This window comes from Nicotiana tomentosiformis, chromosome 6 (assembly GCF_000390325.3).
Source record: "Nicotiana tomentosiformis chromosome 6, ASM39032v3, whole genome shotgun sequence".
Classification (NCBI taxonomy): Eukaryota; Viridiplantae; Streptophyta; class Magnoliopsida; order Solanales; family Solanaceae; genus Nicotiana; species Nicotiana tomentosiformis.
In genome coordinates this window covers 29,421,207-29,442,802 of record NC_090817.1, presented here as the reverse complement: position 1 = coordinate 29,442,802, position 21,596 = coordinate 29,421,207, and the positions used below count along the sequence as shown (strand labels likewise).

General features: G+C 37.4%; 1 protein-coding gene across 1 annotated transcript; it reads left to right on the top strand.

The window, feature by feature from the left end:
* The first annotated feature begins 9,704 nt into the window (after nt 1-9,704).
* On the top strand, nt 9,705-12,601 carry LOC104088857 (large ribosomal subunit protein uL13c). The gene is made up of 4 exons (XM_009593599.4): nt 9,705-10,055; nt 11,041-11,226; nt 11,458-11,628; nt 12,265-12,601. The coding sequence occupies exons 1-4, from the start codon at nt 9,804-9,806 to the stop codon at nt 12,379-12,381; spliced, it is 726 nt and encodes a 241-aa protein (XP_009591894.1). The 5' UTR covers nt 9,705-9,803; the 3' UTR covers nt 12,382-12,601.
* Nucleotides 12,602-21,596: the final 8,995 nt, after the last annotated feature.

Here is a 21,596-nt window from a genome sequence, read left to right as displayed (position 1 = left end):
GAATGTTCCTATCACATTATGTTATCCTTTGGGAATGTGTTCAAGAATGATATGTGTATTAAAGTGTTATGTCTTTGAGTCGTGTTCCAAATGAAGGTTATAATGCCAAATTGTGTGAGAAAATCTCAATATTCTTAAGACTCTTAATTGCTCATATGTGTACCTAAAGTCTTGATTGGAAATTTCTTATTGATGATGATCTATAAAGATAGTTGGAAGTGAAACAAGTGAATTGGGGATATAGAGTGTGGCCAACATGCCAAGAATTTAAGTTACGATTATGGCTAGTAGTGCAAATTATTTGAGAGGATGCGATAAAGAATATGAAATGAGCCTCGACTCAATTGTTTTAAAAGTGATTTGGAAAATAGAATTGCCTAAAAGCTTTTGTACTCAATTCATGCTCATTAGTAGCTGCTTTAACTAATGCTTTGCTTTATAAATATATCCAGTGTGATTTGAGTTCTATATACTCATGTATTAAAATTGTACATTGTCCTTTCTGGGGAAGAGTATTGCAAGAATAAATTGTGTATTGATTGTTTATGATTTTAATGTGTGCTTTTATTCCTGGTTGGTATGCCTCATTCTTTGGGAAGAAACCATTTGTGTTTGAAGTTCCCATTTCAAATGGATTTGAAGTATATGATTTCTAAAATATTCTATATGTTGATATTTGATGGTGATATTTGAAATTGAAAGAGGTGAAAGTGTGGAATATGAAATACGGCCATCGTTTCAGGAAGAAAGAATCTTGTGAATGGCCAAATGAGCCAAGGAAATATTATCGTTGTGAATGATTGGAAATACTAATGAGAATTTATACAATGTGTAAACTGTTGAGGTGAGTACAACTGTATTTATGTTACCTCTATGCTCAAATTAAATCAAAAATATTTTGGGAGCATCATTAGCAAAACCTAGGAAGGGTGGGTCATAATGCCCACACCTGAAACTACATGTGCTGGTGTAGGGGTGAATTATGATTATTCCTCTTATTTGGGATGAAATTGAAATATTGGTGAAATTGTGATTACATTCCTTAATAGGGATGAAACTGGTAATAATTGTGGATTGGAAAAGTCAACCCACACTGCATATGTGGGAAGGCGGCCTAGCTGATCGGGTGGAGATCGGATGCCATGGTGAACACATGATGCTACTACTCTTGGTAACAACTTTCTTTCGCATCACATGTCAAACCATATTATTCTTGGGGAGATGGCCTAGCCGATCGAGAGTGATCGGACTTTGTGCTAACAAAGACGGTGGTATATCAGTGCTAATGATCTCCCAACCAAAATTGTATATGAAGTTCGTATTTTGAAAATTATTATGTTTTAATTGGACATTTGGATATTGTTGATCTAGACTTGCTGTTTCTATGTTTTGCCTTTTCTTGTATGGGCATTCTATTTCGAAAGAGGACTTTTAGATATACATACTAGTGCTATTCGACGGTACTAACATCCCTTTTGTCGGGGGCGCTGCATCTTTAATGGATGCAAGTGGTTCTACAATAGGCGGCATTGATCAGTGATAGCAGTACACTCTTTTTCAGCTGATTTGGTGAGCCCCACTTCATTTTGGGGTCATGTATCTTTTGTTTCTCATGTACTATGTTTTGAGGTATAGCCGAGGCCTTATTGCCCGCATTTCCATATTACTCTTCTATTGTACTTTAGAGGCTCCGTAGACAGGTTGTGGGTTGTGGTTGATGTTGGAAATTGAACTAGAAATTTTGGTATTTGGAAATCATGTTTTTCATTAATTCTATAAACTCGTAATATTTTGAAAATTATGAATGAAGCTGCTAATGAGAATGAAAAGGAAGTTGTTAATAAAATCTTTTCAGTATTTGATTAATGGAGTACATCTCCTCTTTATTCATGGATGAGTTTGGGTATAAGTAAATCTAACAGGCTTGCTCGGCTGGGTTCTCTCGGTTGAGCGTCGGTCGCGCTGCCCGAGTTTGGGGCGTTACACCTGTAGTCTTTCGAAGATAGGTATGGATGTCATCAACCGATTTGCAAGACTCTACTAGTCATTTTCTCATGACTCGTAGAACCTATGAACCCAGTGCTCTGATACCAACTTGTCACGATCCAAAATCCAACTAGTTGTGATGGCAGCTAACCTAATCCGCTAGTTAAGCCAACTAATAGTCAACACAATCCAAATGAGATTAGTAAGAAAATTAATGATAAATTAACTAAACTTTTATACAATAACCCAAGGAATGGTAGTACAAATCATGAGCTTCTAAGACTTAGAGTTTACAAAGCTAGTACGAAGTAAATACATCATATGTTCGAAATATATATGAACAGATTTACAAATCTAAAGCTACCAAGGACAAGTGGTAGTTGCAATCGGAACGCAGGTACATCTTCAATGGCAGCTCCCGCCATACACAGCAACATCATCTCCAAGATCTGCACACAAGGTGTAGAAGTGTAGTATGAGTACAACCGACCCCGTGTACTCAATAAGTAACAAACCTAACCTCAGGTTGAAAGCAGTGACAAGTTCGGAAGAAGGTCAATTCCCATCACCAATAACCATTATCAATTCATAGCAGTATAGCGAAGGCAGTAAATGTATATAACTCAAGATATGTAATGATCAGCTCGTTCACAAATACGAAAAAGTAGACATGCCTTTCAAGTATAACAACCCAAGTCTAAATCTTACCAATGAAATCAATTAAATATGAGTTTATCAAAAGAACGATGTTTTCTAATTTGCAACATCAGATAAGACTTTTCGTTTATCAGTTAGCATGAGAAAAGTACATCTTTATGCCTACATGTCAATATGCATATCAAGTCATCAATTATCATATACCGCCTAGCATAAGGAATATATATCTCTATACCTATATGTCAAATATACATGTCAAATCATATATGTCACATTACCGTCTAGCATGAGAAAAATGCATCTTTATGCCTACATGCCAAGTATGTATGTCATATGAATGATTTCATGGTGATATCATCGGGTACCATCATTCTCAGCATACTTAAGTTGTCTGTCCCACTTCATCACACAAACACAATCACTCAGCACTGTACGAGTGACTGGCTCATAAGACCCTCACCAAAGCATGTGTATATATCATTGTGCCTGCACTCACTACTGGTATGTCAGACTCCGGAGGGACAGATCCTTCCCAAGCACTAATCAAAAGCCAATAAGGCATGTTGCGGTGTGCAGTCCGATATACAATAATAATAAAGCTAATAAGTCATGTTGCGGCGTGCATCCCTATCCATAATAATAATAATAAAGCCTATAAGGCATGTTGCGGTGTGTAGCCCTATCCACAATAATAATAAAGCCAATAAGGCATGTTGTAGCGTGTAGCCTGATCCACAACAACACTGTAAGACCCAGAAAATTTTGCAAAGGAATTTAAGGTTTTGTGGTACCGAGGTAGGCTTACGTATTTGAGGATTGTAGATATTCTTCTCGGCTCGAAAGCTCATCGCAGCTCGGACTTTTTGGGTTGAAGGATGCACTGAGGAATGGATGAAAGTTTTTGGCAAAAGAAGGCAATTTTGCAGTTTGTTTCGCGATCGTATACTTGTTTCGCGGTCCGCATATCCGTCGCAGACTTGACATGAAAAAAGTATTTGGAGGGTGATTCTGCGGTCCACTCTGCGGCCGCATAAGTGGTCTGTGGATCGCAGAACGGTCGTAGACCTGACTAGTCTAGCCCAGTTTTGGGCATCAGTTTTGCGGTCCATTTTGCGGACCACATACTTGTTATGCGGTCCATTCTGCGACCGCATATCTGAGTTCGGAGGGTCCACTTTCCTATTTTTATAACCCGACCCCATTTTGATAAATAGCCTTTGGGGCTCATTTTGAAGGTAAAAACGTGACATTTTTAGAGAGAACTGAGAGTGTTCTAGAGAGATGAAAAACCTCAAGTGCTTTGTTCATCAAAATCTTGTCCAAGCTTTGAAATCCAACAAGAAAATCTCACAAGATCTTCACTCAAGAGGTAAGGATCTAAGCCTAGTCTTCAATTTCGAGTTTGGGTAAAAGATGGGTGATTGGGAGTATGATTCTTGGGTGTAAGAGTATTATTTATACATGCATGTACCAATACAGTTTGTGGGAATATTGTTGAACTCAAATAAGTAAAGATTGGGTTGTGGAATAAAGGAAATCTTGTAGAAGGACCTTGTAGTCAAATTTGCATACCTAGTTTTGATAAAATGCTCAAAAGAGTTGAAACTATGAATATCTTCCTAATTTGTGTTGAATTTGTTATGTCTCAAAATAGATTGGGATTGCTAGGATTTTCGGAATGTTGTAATAATTTAAGGAAAGCTCAAAGCAAGGTATGTTGGCTAAACTTCTCTCCTAGAATTGAATCCCATGATGTTCTTGTAAGTCCCGAGTTATTCATTATAAATTGACTATTCTGAATAAGCCTTGTGTAGAAACATATATACTCAATATATATTCCAAATGTTCCCATTAAGTTATGTGTTATTTTGTAAATGTGCTCGAAGCATGGGTTGCATATCTAATTGTCATAACTTCAAGTCGTGGCCCAAATGAAAGCTATTATGCCAAATTGTGTAAGAAATATCAATGTGTTAAAGATTCGTATTTGCTCACATGTGGACTTAAAGTCTTGAATAGAAATGCTTTGTTGTTGATGTTCCATGATGATGTTCGAAAGTGAAAGAAGCTAGTGTGAGATGTAGAAATGTGGCCACCGTGACAAGAATGAGAATTACATTTGTGGCCAATAGTGCCAATGAAATAAAAGAATGTGTGAACATTATGAGATGAGTTTTGACTCCTTTATATAATAATGTCATTAATGTCCTATGATCACCCATGGCTAGTACAAATAAGAGACATTATGAACATGAACTGTGGTTGTTTGCCAAAATGAGAATCATGAGGCATTGTATGTTCCAATGGTTTCAACTATAGTTGTATGCTTCTGAAATAATGAATATAAATGACTTCGATGTTAATTCACCGAGAATCATGAACCTAGCTAGTGACCTTAAGATGACAATGAGGTATATAATGAGGAGAAAAAGAGACGTCCTATGCTAAATGATGATGAACCTTAAGAAAAGAAATTGGGTCCATGCACCATTGAAATCTACTTAGTGATTTGCCAGGCATGTATTAATGTAATGAGCTATGTTTCTCCATGATGAGCATGAAATGAAGTGTTCCACTGATCCCGAAACTTACGACCTTAAAAGTAGTATTAGGCATGTCGCTTGAGTTTATATATGGTTACATGCGTAATGATATGTTATGAAACCTATGGACGGTCTATGAAACACATAGGTATATTGTGTTATGAACCATATGGAGGGTCTATAAAACGCATAGGTATATTGTGTTATGAACCCTATGGATGGTTTATGAAACGCATAGGTATATTGTGTTATGAACCGTATGGACGGTCTATGAAACGCATAGGTATATTATGTTATGAACCCTATGGACGGTCTATGAAACACATAGGTATATTGTGTTATGAACCCTATGGACGGTCTATAAAACTCATAGGTATATTGTGTTATGAACCCTATGAACGGTCTATGAAACGCATAGGTATATTGTGTTATGAACCCTATGGACGGTCTATGAAATGCATAGGTATATTATGTTATGAACCCTATGGACAGTCTATGAAACTCATAGATATATTGTGTTATGAACCCTATGGACGGTCTAGGAAACACGTAGGTATATTGTATTATGAACCCTATGGATGGTCTATGAAATGCATAGGTGTATTGTGTATGAAATCCTATGGATGGTGTATGAAATGGATAGGTGCAATGTATATGGAATCCTATGGACGGTCTATGAAATGCATAGGTGCATTGTATATGGAATCCTATGGATGGTCTATGAAACGCATAGGTGCATTGTATATGGAATCCTATGGACGGTCTATGAAATGCATAGGTGTATTGTGTATGAAATGTATAAGTGTATGGTATTAATAAACACTATGGACAATCTATGAAATGCATATGTGTAAAATATGATATGTGAATAATAAGGAATGGTCTATGAAATGTATAGGCGTAAAATAAGAGAGGGACATGGACGGTTTAGTGAGACGCATTATTAATGCTGACAATAGGTTCCACTTTCATTGGCCTTGTTTGTATATGTTGTTTCAATTACATTATATATATATTCCACGTATAGTTCATATGGATCAGTTGATCCTAAAAGAAGTTTAGAATGATGCAAGTATAATAAGACTTGATATTTGATTCAATGGGATGTTTCGTAGTTTCTTGATGTACTTTAAATGCCTTTTATTTGAGTTTACCGTATCTTCATATGTTGTTCTATCTGCCTTTCACACAAGTACTATTCCATATGTACTCATGTCCCTTTTGCCAGAGGCGCTGCATCTTTTAATGGATGTAGGTAGTTCCATAGCAGGCAGCATCGATCAGTGATAGCAGTACATCCTCCTCCCAACTACTTGGTGAGCCCCACTTCATATCGGGGTCATGTACCTTTTGATTTCTCATGTATTGTGTTTTGAGGTATAGCCGGGGCCTTGTTGCCGGCATTATCCTAGTACTCTTTTGTACCCGCTAGAGGCTCTGTAGACATGGTGTGGGTTATACGTGGTATTGGCAAGGTCAAACTAATGATGTTGTAATTGTATCACATGTTCCATTTTTAAACTATGGATGTGTAATGTAATATTTTGAGGACTTTACAATGAAGTAACCAATGGTAATGAATTGGTATTGTACACATAATCTCCTTATTGTCTAATTAACGAAAATATGTATTCTCTTTATTCATAAGTGAGTTGGGTAGAAAGTACCTAACAAGCTTGCCTGACCAGGTTTACTCGGTTGAGCGTCGGTCGCACTCCCCGAGTTCAGGGCATGACAAACACTCTCAACTCGGCTCTACTGCCCATCTCAGTCATCAACCTCTCAAGACTCAAGGGCTCACAATCTTATACCACTCAGCCCAACAACTCCACATATGAAAAAGAAACAATAATAACATGTGATTTAACAATGAATGATGATCAGAGACTGAGATATAATGTGCAAATTAAGAACCATGACTAAGTATAAAATTACAGTTAATTCAGATAACTCAAAATAACAGAAATAGCCTCATTAGGTCTCAACGGCATAATCACATAGTCTAAACATGATTTCTAATAAGAATCACAGCTCAGGTAATCAACAAGTAGGGATATGATAACAGAACAAGTCTAGTACTAGTCTAAAAGTCAACTTGAATCGTAATTACCCCCGTGCACGTCCACACGCCCATCACCTAGCATGTGTGACACCTTAACACATCACGAATAACATAGTTCCCTAGGATAATTACCCTCAATTCCAAGTTTAAAAATGTTACTTACCTCGAACAAGCCAAATCCAATACCGAGCAAGCTAGAACAATACTCTAAAAATGCCATCACGCGCGAAACATCTTCCAAACGGATCGAAACTAGCCAAAAGCAACTCAAAACATCAAATAATGCCTTAGGAAACAAACACAATCGAAAAAGGTCGAATCTTTAATCAAATACTCAAAGTCAACCAAAATGTCAACCTCGAGCCCGCACCTTGGATCCTGACAAAATTTATAAAATCCAACAACCCATTCAATTATGAGTACAACCATACTATTTTCACTCAAATACGACTTTGAATCGAAGTTCAAAACTCAAAAATTCACTTTAGGAAAGTTTAGACAAAAACTCTCAATTTCTCTTTAAAATTCACAATTCAAATGCCACAATAGAAGATAGATTCATGAAATATAATCAAAACCAAGTAGAAAATACTTACCCTAATCCATGTGGTAAACATCGCTCAAATTCGAGCTCCCCAACTCAAAAAGTGTAGACAATAAACTCAAAATCCCTAACTTTGATGTTTTAATGCACTGCGAGGGTCCTTCTTCGTGATCACGATTCAAAAAACAATTCCACCACAATTTTTACTCTTCGCTATCGCGATGAACAAACTCCAACAAGCTTGCCTAACTCTTCCAGACAATATCTAGTATAATTGTCATAACTTTTTGTATAAAACTCTAAATGATAAACGGTTTGATTTTATGAAAACTAAACACAAAGGGTTGCAACTTTTATTGGATCACCTCCAAATTCCTTATAGATTGTAATATAAAAGCTTCTATATTTCGTCCTGTGACATCAGAAATTCTTCTACGCGATCGTAAGAATGGCTTCCGCGATCGCGATTCACAAAGCCCAAACAACAATATGCTCTTCGCGAACAAGACCCAAAGGTCCGCGAGCGTGATTCACACCCTTATAGCCAAAAACCAACAACTAAAAAGAGCCTAGAAATGGTCCAAAACTCACCTGAGCCTCTCGGGACCCCATCCGGACATGCCAACAAGTCCCAAAACGTAATACGGACCTACTCGTGGCCTCAAATCATACATAATAAGATCAAACCATGAATCATCGATCAAGATCAATCTCTTAAGTTCATAAACTTCAAACTTCGAACTAAGCGTCCGATTCAAGCCTAACCAATCCGGAATGAACCCAAATTTTGCATACAAGTTCCAAATAACATATTGAACCTATTCCAACTCCTGGAACAACAATCTGGACCCTATATCATCAAAGTCAATTCCCGGCCAAACTTATGAACATTCCAAACCTTCAAATTGCCAACTTTCGCCAATTAGCGTCAAAACCTTCTAGAAACATCCAAATGCAAATCTGGGCATACGCCCAAGTCCAAAATCCTGAATCTAACGGAACCATCAAAACTACGATCCGAGATCAAATACACAGAAGTCAAACTTGGTCAACTCTTCCAACTTAAAGCTTCTTAGTTGAGAATCATTCTTCCAAATCAATCTTGAATCACCTGAAACCAAAACCGACGATTCACACAAGTCATAATACATCAAATGAAGCAATTCTAGACTTCAAATAGCTGGACGAAATGCAAATACTCAAAACGACCGGTTGGGTCGTTATACTTAGCCACATTCCGAGCTGATGATCCTGAAACTTCGTCTATAACCCCCTCCCATTCCCAAAACGAGAAATAAAAAATTATTTCTTTTGAGTGAGTTAGTTTTTTCGGGTAAAATATTGCTTTTTATATTTATTTTGATAGATTTTGAAATGATTAACATTATTTTACTAATTATTTTGCATTATATAATTTAGACACCAGATTTAAGAAGTCAAATTAGCATCTTAAATTTGCGTTTGATGTTAATTTAACACATGGTCATTGAATTTTAAACACTATGATAGTAAAGTCATAATATTATCTTTTCTCGTGTTAAAGTAATTGAACTTTCTTTACCGTAAAAAAAACCCCACTAATTTTTTTTATCATATTAAAATATTGAACTTTACCCATTATAACACAAAACTAATGAAATTTTACTTATAACAATATACTGATTTTGATGGGTAAGTTTGAACATCATAGTGGGTAAAATTTATTTACTTTAATGTGATAAAAAATTGATTACTTTAATATGGATAAAATTTAATTATTTAAAGTGATAAAATAAAACATTACTACTATGATTTTAGTATTATAGCGAACAATTTCGGTAACAATATGTGAAATTAATTCATAAAACACCATTGCATAAACGGAAGGAAGAAAGATAGCCTTTAAAAGGGGATGCCATCCCAACATCATTTTGCAAAAATAAATATACTTTTTTCTTTTATTTTCCCTTATCTACTTGTAGACAGTGTTACCATTTCAACCGATAGCCAAAGAGCCGAGAACTCAGAGATAATGGCAATGGCTACGCACTGCTCTTCCTCTTCGTTAATGTTCACTTCCACTTCACCAAAATCCTTTTCTTCTTCCCCAAAGAAAACCCCATTTCTGGGTTTCTCAATGGCAGCCTTATCGAAGCCGTCGTTTCAATTATCACCCCTCGTCAGGACCAATCGGACGGCCCAAATTCGTTGCCAAGACAAAGCTGCCGCCTACATTCCTCTTGACCAACGATGGATGTTCGAGGAGTCTGAAATTGACGGCCCTGTAAACTAAAAATTTCTCCCTTTTTCTTTTTGTTTTTTATCTTACTTGTTTTACTCAAATTTTTTCTTTTTAGCAGAACTGAACAATTGCTAGTTTTGTTTATTCCTCTCTTTTTTCCAGCTTTTTAGTACAATTTAGTAACTTTACGATGAATGGGAACTCTATTTGTAGAATTCAAACTAGGTTATTTGCTTCCAGTATGTTATACTTTATACTCTCTAGTTTCAATTTATGTGAAACTATTTGAGTGAGCACGGATTTGAAACTTGTGGTATGCCATAACATTTGTTGGTTATAATAGTTCTGAAATTTGTGGTCCGAAAATATTTGTGTGGCTATAAGGTTAAAATTGAGAAATATAAGTTAAATTTGTTTCTAAATTTAAAAAGAGGTCATTGTTTTTGAAACGGACTGAAAAGGAAATAGAATCACATAAACTAAACTGGAACAGAGGCGGTAGGTTATACCTCTTTTGCTCCATTTCATTTGACAATTTTTTTCTTTTTGGTCTACACATTTCTGCATTAGGATTCTCCTTTTGTAGGAGATATGTTGCTAGCTCATCTGCAGAAGTGCATGAGGAGCTAAGTTCTAATTAATTCTATCCGTCTCCAGGATAGATAGTTTACTTTGGCAGTCAACCAGCAGTGACTTGAAAATATCATTGGCTTTTGTTTAAGGTTTAAGCAATAATAAAAACAAATCACATGTAGTGTTGGTGTTGTGTCAAAAGATCCAATGATGCTTCTAGGGTCATATCGATCTAAAGTATTGCAACTATCTCCCACATTGCGGAGAATAAAATAAAAGCTCTGATAGCAATATTGGCTTGAGTATTTAAAGATATCCATAATTTAGTGGTTCGGTATGAATTTCTTTATTAATCAATGAGCATAGTTTCTGTTAAAACATTAGATTATGAACATTTTTGCATTGTTGAATGGTTAAGATATGGAAAATAATTTATTCTTGTTTCCTCCTGTAGGACATTTGGAATGAGACATGGTATCCCAAGGCTGCTGACCATGTGAACACAGACAAACCTTGGTATATTGTCGATGCCACAGATTTAATTCTTGGAAGAATGGCATCAACTATAGCGATACATATGAGAGGGAAGAATCTGGCGACATACACTCCAAGTGTTGACATGGGTGCATTTGTCATAGTGGTAAGTTTCTGTACTAAAAGCATGTTAATTTATCTTCTACCGTTAGGAAAAAGAGCATTAGGACCCCACCTTTTCCTTTAAGAGTTCTAGGTCCTATGAAGTCCTTATCCTTCATTTTGGTGTCTGAGATAGCATGATATGACTAACACTTTCCTGCTCTCTTTAACTGTAAATTATCCGCTATTACGGTTTGATGTCTGAGCAATTATGTTTTTACTTGAACACGAAAAGGTTAATGCTGAGAAGGTTGCTGTATCTGGGAAGAAAAGGACCCAAAAACTTTACAGGAGGCACTCTGGTAGACCTGGTGGGATGAAAGTGGAGACTTTTGATCAACTTCAACAGAGAATTCCTGAAAGAATCATTGAGCATGCTGTCCGTGGAATGCTTCCCAAAGGGAGGGTCAGTATGCTTTACTATTCATAGAGTTCCGTTCCATACTAACTAGCCTAAATGTTTGGCAATTTACATATAATGTTGGGGACAAGAGTATCACTTATCTGATATTAGGTACTCCATAAATAACTCTCATCTCCTGTATCATCCATGGAACTTATAATAGACTCGCGCGTGTGTGTATTATTTCTATGCACACATATACTCACATATAAACCGTCTCCATTTGGAGCCAATGATTTTGTATATGGATTCGCCTCTGCATAAAAGACTTACACGTTGAATGCTGGGTTGTGGGAAAGGAATGGGTTAACGGATTTCTTACCCTTAATTTTACACCAATTCTGCATGGCTATAGTTTCAGTTTCCTTTTAAACATGGCTATAGTTTCAGTTTCCTTCTAAACAGTGGCAGATGGGAATTTTGCAACACCAATGTTCTCATGGTTCAGGGTTACTTATTTGTGTGCATATACTCCTCGTTTCAAGAAATTGAAAAGTTCATTTAGTTGTCAGACTTGGTAGCGATTGCACTTGCTTTGCTTTGAATCACTGATAACAAGTAATATAGATTTTGTTTTTTAACATACTTTACATTTGATATACTCTCAATCTAAATTTATTAAGTTTTCTGTTTGTGCAGCTTGGTAGACAATTATTTACCCATCTTAAGGTGTACAAAGGTCCTGAACATCCTCATGAGGCTCAGAAACCCATTGAATTGCCCATTAGAGACAAGAGGATACAGATTCAGCGCTGAACTCCCAACAGTGCAATTGAGGAGCAGTTCTCATTTTTGGCTGTTGATACATTCCTTAAAGTTTTTTCTGTTTAACTGGTGTAACTTCATGTCTTAACTCCAGTACTGTACCTGCTCTCCTGCTATTCTTCTTTATGCTTTTGTAGAGGTTTTTCTTTACAAATTTATTTGCCTCCACATTTTTTGAGCAAATGAGATTCTTCTTTAGGTTTCATTTCTATTGAATGTTTCTTCACCTTGGCTTTGTCCTGCAGAGTGGATTCAGTAATTTTTTAACTCCCTTCTTTCGTCCCGCACCCTCAAGCTTGGGGGTTATATAAGTTACTCTATTTGGCATTCTAAGTTCCATGGAGTATTGATGTCAACCTTTTGATTTCTTTCTGATTTTGGAAAAGAATAAACAGAAATTGACTCTGTTTGTTTATCTATCTTCATGCTCAACAAGAAGATTGAACAAAATATCGTGATTAAACTGGGAAAGGGAAATAATCTAAAGGAAAGTGTAATAAACTCTTCATTGAGAGTGGGAGAAGAGATAAGAAAATTGCATATAAGAATAGAATTGTTTTTTGGGGGGCCACTTATTAGGTTTAACTAAGATAAAGTTGATAAATTTCCTTTCTCCCACACTTCTCATTTCATTCCAAACTTTTCTGCTGGTTCCCTTCTTTTTATCTTCTTGTTCTTTTTGGTAGTTTACACTTACTTCCCAAACAAAGCAGGTAAGATTAATATATTCCAAGTGCAGAGGTATGCAACTTCAGCATGTATAGGTTCATAGTATGAGTGTCAAATTTAATCCATCAATAATCCGCCTTATTCGCCAAGTTTTAATAAGTGGACTGGACATATATGCGCATGATCAATTGGGAACAACCAAAGTTAGTTCCTTCAAAGAATTAGGCTAGGTATTTACTCCAATTTGACGTGAAAATTGCACGGGGTGCCCTATTTGGTCGCTCTCATTTAACATGTACCCACTTTTTAATTTTTTTAAAACTAGTACCCAAAGTTTAAATAACTTCAGGCCTTTTTCTCTTTCTCCTCCTACTCCTCTTCCTCTTCTTGCTCTTCCTCCTCTTCCTCTTCTTCCTCTTCCTCTTCCTCCTACCCTTCCTCTTCCTCTTCCTCGTCTTCTTCTTCCTCTTCCTCGTCTTCCTCATCCTCCTCGTCTTCTTCTTCCTCTTCCTCGTCTTCCTCTTCCTCTTCTTCCTCTTCCTCCTCGTCTTCCTCCTCTTCTTCCTCCTCCTCTTCTTCTTCTTCGTCCTCTTCTTCTTCCTCTTTCTCTTCCTCCTCCTCCTCCTCTTCTTCTTCTCCTTCGCTGTGAAAATAAAGGTGGCAGTGAATTCATATTGTATTTGTGAGCATATTTTAAGGTAGTTTATGGTATATTACAGTAGTGAACTGTTGTGGCGCTTTATTTTCTACTACTGCTTAGGGTTTCTTCTTTTTCTTAATTGCAAAATGGGTTTGTTAGATTTATTGTTATTTTGATATTAATGATTAGAGTTTGTTCTTGATAATATTTGGGGGTTATATTTCAAATTTAAGCTCATTTGGAGTAGATTTAGGTGTTAAATTGTCTATTGAATTGTTAAAATTCGAAATACAAATTTTTGTTTTTGGGCAATTTGCACTTCAGACCTATGTGGCCTTAAGTGCATGAAAATATTGGTTGCACTTCAAACCTATTTGGCCTTAAGTACATCCGAAGTGCAATTTTTTTCATTTCAAACCTATTTGGCCTTAAGTGCATGAAAATATTTGTTGCACTTCGGACCTATTTGGCTTTAAGTGCATCTGAAGTGCATTTTTTTCACTTCAGACCTATTTGACCTTAAGTGCATGAAAACTAGGGGTGTACATGGACCGGGTTTGTTCGAATTTTATCAAAACCAAACCAAACCAATTATATCGGTTTGGATTGGTTCGATTTTGTCGGATTTTTCGAATTTTTTGTTACATGAATATTATTTCAATCTTGCATTATTAAAGTTATGGATAAAATTTTGATAAGTAAATATATGTTTACTAATTGTTTTTTTAAAAATAACAAACATATGATCTATTAAAGTGATCTTACGAGAGAATTATTTTTAGTAACACATAATAGTTTATTTTCTTAGTCGTCTACCAATAATTTTTGGTTGATGTACGCTTTCAATGTTAACCAAATTTAATAATTAAATATAAAAATCAATATGATACCTAAATAATAATATGTTCTATGTAATTTTAGATTATCGAAATACCACTTCAAATTTGAAAAACATATAATAAATCTTGACATATGAATATGAAAGAACAAAGAGATGATTGACACATTTCAATAACACATAATAAGAAAGTGATACAATCTATTATTTAAAGTAAATAAAAATGAATGCACTTTATAGTTCTATTAAATATTATATCCCATGAGAGGATCTCAAATATTTCTAGACATCTTTTAAATAAAATTCTATATAAAGTTTTAAAATTATATATAAAAAATTATATATTTATATGTCGGTCTGGTTCGGGATTTTTTACTCAATACCAAACCAAATCAAACCAAACGTAGTCAGGTTTTTTAATCGGTTTGGTTTGACTTTTCGGTTTGGTGCGGTTTTCCGGTTCGGTTTGTCCCTAATGAAAACATTTGAAACATCTTCAGAGTGAATCGAGACTCAACATGTATACTATGGAACATCAACCAACAAAACAACGTCAAAGGTAAACATATGAACCTAGATGATATCATGAGTGGAATATTTACGACGAGACGTTTCATTAAGCTTTTCTTTTAGAAAAACTGCCGTTAAGGCAGATTCATACGAAAGGGGTCAAAAGTGATAGGCATTATATAACTTATCACAATCTATCCAGTAACCACATTGAGCTCATCTCGTCGCACCATAATCTACAGAAGCAATAATAATGCTATCGTTAAGCTACGAAGGACACAACTATCGCACAATGAACAATAAACTTATTTTATATTAAAGCGGGTAGCATCTTCTCTATAATCTTTACTTCCTCCAAAAAATATATATATATATACATCATTTTCCAACCTTATATCCATCAAAAAATACCACAAAACATCCCAACACACCCTAGTCACTTTATATACAAAACGACAACCATAATAGTGTCAAACAACAAGAAAATGTAACGACGAATGACCAGCCCAACACCATAATATTATGTGGTGTTTATCCATACTATTTCTCCTCCCAAATTCCATAAAAATAGTAACAAAAGAGACAACCCAACAACAACTCAAAACAGCCCACAAAGCAGTCCGCTACAAGTTGAACAACTCGAACTCACGACTTCCGATCACTGTCCCATGAGTTCTTATTATTATGGAACGAATTGCTCTACCTTTTCAGCAGAAAAAAGGGATGAAAGAGGGAAGTATACGTACCTTATTTGGTGAAGATCTCAGATCCTATCTTTGGTTCTACAACTTTTAGGTTTTCCTCTAACTAGAACTTGAAAAGAAGAGAAAATAACTTATGGTTAGTGTGGAATTTTAGGGAGAAGTTTGCAGGGGCTTATTCTATGATTTTAGGCTCTAAAATGAGTGGAATAAATGAAGGAAACCATCCCGTAAAAGAGAACCTTTGGCCGACCCCAACTAGCCCCTTTTGGGGGCCTTATTTGATCCTTTCAGTTAAGCAAGGAGGTGACACACCTACTTGTCACCTATGCAGTCTGCGCAATCTCGTAAAAATACGAATATCTCTCTACTCTAATGTTTTATGACGAACAATTTAATGCGTTATAAACTAGACTCATAGAGCTTCAATTTTGGTGGGTGGATATCCCCGTAACTCCAAGTATATTAGGAGAAAAACTAAGTGACATTAGACCCAAATTTTAATAAAATTATGAACGTAACTTGCAATAACTTTTGCCGACTTTTATTTTATTACATATTTGACTTCAAAACTTAACATACAAGTATTATATGATTCAATTACCTTAAAACACGATATCATATTAAGCACTCCTAGTTTTATCCCTAAAGTACGGGTTATAACATCTTTAATTCGTTTAGCCTACAACCCTCACGATACTTCCTTAACTCCTGTTTTAACTCATCATTATCTTTGTAAAGGTCCTTAATCTCTTCGACATATACTAATTTACATAAGATGCATTCCAAAATCAAAGTACGGGGTGTAACATCGAAAGAACTCACGCGATCATGAAAAACAATTGTCAACCCAAGCTAACCCAGCTAACACATCGCATTCTCGACCCTCATCACGCAAATGCGAAGCACAACCAGTACATCAATCGCAATCACGATGCCCCTTCGGAGATCACGATGAATAAATCTTCCCCAGCTCCACACAACACTCCGTGATCGCGAGACTTTCTTCACGATCGCGATGTACACCAAATAGCAACAAAATCTACCAACTTCAACATTGCTTCGGGTGGTCTGAAACTCACCCGAGCAACTCAGGACTCCATCCAAACATACCAACAAGTCCATAAATACAATTCGAACCTGCTCGAGGCCTCGAAATACCTAAAATAACATACCAAGAATTGCACCCCAAACCATACGAATCAACCTTCCAAATGCGAAATGGAACCCAAATTCGCACACAAGTCAAATATAACGATACGAATCTATCCACAAGCTCCGAACAACAAACGGGATCCTATATCACCAAATTCCACTCCAAGTCAAACTTAGCAAATTTTAAATTTAAAATTCCAACTTCCAATAATAAGCGTTAAATCGCTCCTGGGCCACCTGAAACTCGACCCAAATATGGTCCCAAGTCCAAAACCACCATACAAACCTATTAGAACCTTCAAATCTCAATTCCGAGGTCGGTTACTCAAAATATTAACTTAAGTCAAACTTGGCCACCTTAGGCCACTATCATGGAACTAAGTGTTCCGAATTCAATCTGAACCCTTCAAAAACCAAACCAATCGACCCTGCAAGTCTTAAAATAGGTAAAGCACATACGCAAAGTCTCAAATAGGGGAACGGGATTCTAGAAATCAAGATGACCGATAGTATAGTTACATTGTCCACCTCTTAAACAATCATTCATCCTCGAATGGGTTTAGGATCATACCTGGAATGCCAAATAAGTGCGGATATATGCTCCGCATGTCATCCTCGATCTCCCAAGTCGCCTTCTCGACTGGATGACCTCTCTACTAAACCTTAATAGCTAAAATCTCCTTAGACCTCAATGTGTGTACCTGTCTATCAACAATGAAAACTGGCTCCTCCTCGTAACTCAAGTCCTCATCCATCTGAACTGTGCTATAATCCAACACATGGGGCCTATCAGCATGGTACTTATAGAGCATTGACACATGGAATACTGGATGAACTCTCAATAGGATAGGGGCAAAGAAATCCTATATGAAACCTCATCAACTCGCTGTAGAACCTCGAACGAGCCAATTCTAGAACCTCGGACTCAACTTGCCTCTCCTCCCGAAGCTCACGATACTCTTAATCGGTGAGACCTTTGGAAGTTCCTTCTCTCCCTCCATAAATGACAAATCATGCACTTTCTGATACGCGTAACTCTTCTACATGAACTGAGCTGTACAAAGACACTCTTGAATCAACTTTACCTTATCCAAGGCATCCTTAACAAAATTAGTACCATACATCCTAGCCTCGCCGGGCTCAAACCAACCGATGGGGGAACGACATCATCGACTATACAAGGCCTCAAAAGAAGCCATCTCAATGCTGGATTGATAGCTGTTGTTATATGCAAACTTGGCCAATGGAAAAAGTCGGTCCCACTGACCTCTGAAGTCAATCACACATGCCCTGAGCATATACTCTACAATCTGAACTGTTCACTCCTACTACTCGTCGGTCTGCGGATGAAAAAATATGATGAGCTCTACTCGGGTACCGATCTCACCCTAAAATGCCCTCTAGAAATGCAAAGTGAATTGAGTGCCTCGATCTAAAATAATGGAGAGGGGCAGGTCACGCAACCCGACAATCTCCTTAATATAAATTCAGGTCAACCTCTCCGAAGTATATGTATTCATCACCAGAATAAGTATGCAGACTTGGTTATGCTGTCGACATTTACCCAAACAATATCAAATTTCCTCAACATCCGCGTCAAACCAACCACGAAATCCATAGTGATGCTCTCCCATTTTCACTCTAGTATAACCATCTACTGAAGTAAACCACTTGGACTCTAGTGATCATACTTAACATGCTGGCAATTCAGATACCTCGATACATACCCAACTATGTCCTTCTTCATTCGTCACCACTAATAATGCTACGTCAAGTCACGATACATCTTCGTGGAACCTGGATGAATAGAATAGTGCAAAGTGTGAGCCTCTTTCAGAATCAACTCTCTCAAGCCATCAACATTAAGAACATATAAGCGACCCTGGAGCAGCAGAACACCAGCATCACCAATAGTCACCTTCCTGGTATCACCTCGTAGTACTGTCTCTCTAAGAACTAGCAAATGCAGATCATCATACTTTGTAGCCTTAATTCGCTCTAATAAGGAATATTGAGCCATAACACATGGAAGAACTCAACTGGGCTTTAAAATATCCAATCTCACAAGTCGATTAGCTAAGGCATGAATGTCCAAAGCCAATGGCCTCTTCTTTGCAAAATTGAATGACAAACTATCCATATTCTCGGCCTTTCTGTTCAAGGCATCCGCAACCATATTTGCCTTGCCTGGGTGATAAAGAATGGTGATATCATAGTCCTTTAGTAACTCAAGCCACCTACACTGCCCCAGATTAAGGTCCTTCTTCTTAAACAGATATTGTAATCTATGGTTATCAGTGTAGACCTCACATGACACCCCATGAAGATAATGTCTCCAAATCTTAAGAGCATGAACTATCATAGCCAACTCCAAATTGTGCACAGGGTAATTCTTCCCCGTGGAGCTTCAACTAACAAGAAGAATAAGCAATCACTCGCCCCTCATGCATCAGTACATAACCCAATCCAACGCGTGAAGCGTTATAATACACAGTGTACATCCCTGAACCAGAAGGCAAAACAAACACCAGTGTTGTAGTCCATGCGGTCTTGAGCTTTAGAAAGCTCACCTAACAATCACTGTACCACCTGAATTGAACACCCTTTTGGGTCAATCTAGTTTAAAGAACTGCAATAGATGAGAAGCACTCCACAAACCCACGATAATAACCTACTAGCCCCAAGAAACTCCTGATCTCAGTCGATGTGGTAGGATGAGGCCAACTCTGAATTACCTCAATCTTCCAGGGAGGATCCTTAATACCCTCACCTAATACAACATTCCCCAAGAAGGCCACATAATCTAACCAGAACTCACACTTAGAGAACTTAGTATATAGCTTATGTTCCCTTAGAGTCTAAAGCACTACCCTCAAATGATGCTCGTACTCGTCCATGCTATGCGAGTAGATTAATATGTCATCAATGAAAACAATGACAAAAGAGTCAAGATATGGCCTTAACACCTGATTCATCAATTCCATAAATGTTGCAGGGTCATTAGTCAAGCCAAAAGACATCACTAGAAACTCGTAGTGCCCATATCTAGTCCAAAAAGCCGTCTTCGGAACATTCGAAGCACAAATCCTCAACTGATGGTATCCAGATCTCAAATATCTTCGAGAACACCCTAAAGCCCTATACCTGATCATATAAGTCATTAATGTGTGGCAATGAATACTTGTTCTTGATGATGACCTTATTCAGCCTGCGGTAATCAATGCACATCCACATACTCCCATCTTTCGTCTTCACAAATAACATTGGTGCGCCCCAAACTGACATACTTGTCCTGATGAATCCATTCTCGAGCAACTCCTGAATTTGCTCCATCAACTCTCTCAACTCTGCAAGAGTTATATGATAAGGTGGAATATAGATAGGCTAGGTACCTGACTCCAAATCAATACCGAAGTCGATATCATGATCCAATGGCATGAGTGGTAAGTCAGCAGGAAATATATCAGAAAAATCCCTCACCACATGCACTAAATCTATCGCGATATTCTCCATAGCACTATCTCGAACAAAGACCAGATAGTCCAAATAACCCTTCTTAACCATATGTTGAGCCTTCAAGAAAGAAATAACCCGACTACATGAATATCTCCGCTCTAGTCTAGGCCACTCTGGCATCACTAATGTAACAGTCTTGGCATGGCAATCAAGAATGGCATGATGAAGAGATAACCAATCCATGTCAAGGATAACCTCAAAGTCAATCATATCGAGCAGTAAAAGATCTGCTTTAGTATGATACACATATAAAGACACCACACATGACAGGTAAACCCGATCCACAACAACAAAATCACTCACCAGCATGGGCACAAACACAGAAATAACTTAAGGACTCATGAGATACATCCAGATAAGGAGCAAAATGAGAGGATACATATGAATTGGTAGATCTTGAATCAAATAGTATCGATGCATCTCTATGACAAACAAAAATAATATATGTGATCGCGGCGTCAGAGGCTATTGCCTCTAGCCTAGCTGGAAAGGCATAGAATTTACCCGGAGCGCCACCTAGATGGCCTCCACCTCTAGGGAGAACCCTAACCACCTATTTTTTTGTCTCTGGCTAGCCGCATGGGTGGTACGGCATCTAGTGCGATAATTATGGGCTGATGGCCCTGCTACACTGCCTCCCCTCTAAGTCTAGGACAAAACCTCTTCACATAACCAAGCTCCCGACACTCGAAACAACCTCTAGATGTGGGAAACTACTAACTCAAGATCTGGCCCTGATAGCATGAGTGCTCACTGGAGAAACCCTAAATAGCCGGTGGACTGTAGGTACTCTATAGAATGATATTGAAGTAAGGCTGCACTGGAGTACCCTGAATAGGCTGCAGTGATGAATGCATTAGCCTACTAGGATATCCCCTCCCAAACTATCCTCTAACCCCAAACAGGGTGCTGCTGAAACCTCCAGAATACTGAGGTTGTCTGTCCCTCAACGTGGCTTTTCTTCTCTAACTACGGATATGCTTGATCCTCTGAACTATCTCCACAACCTTGTGAAAAGAAGCCCCTAGTTTTGCCTCTCGGACCATAGTAACTTGAATCCCATAGTTCAAGCACAAAATAAACCTTTGCACTCTCTCTGTGTCCATGGGAAGTAATATAGCTACATGACGAGACAACTCAATGAATCTCGTCTCGTAGCCGGTCAAAGACATCTGAC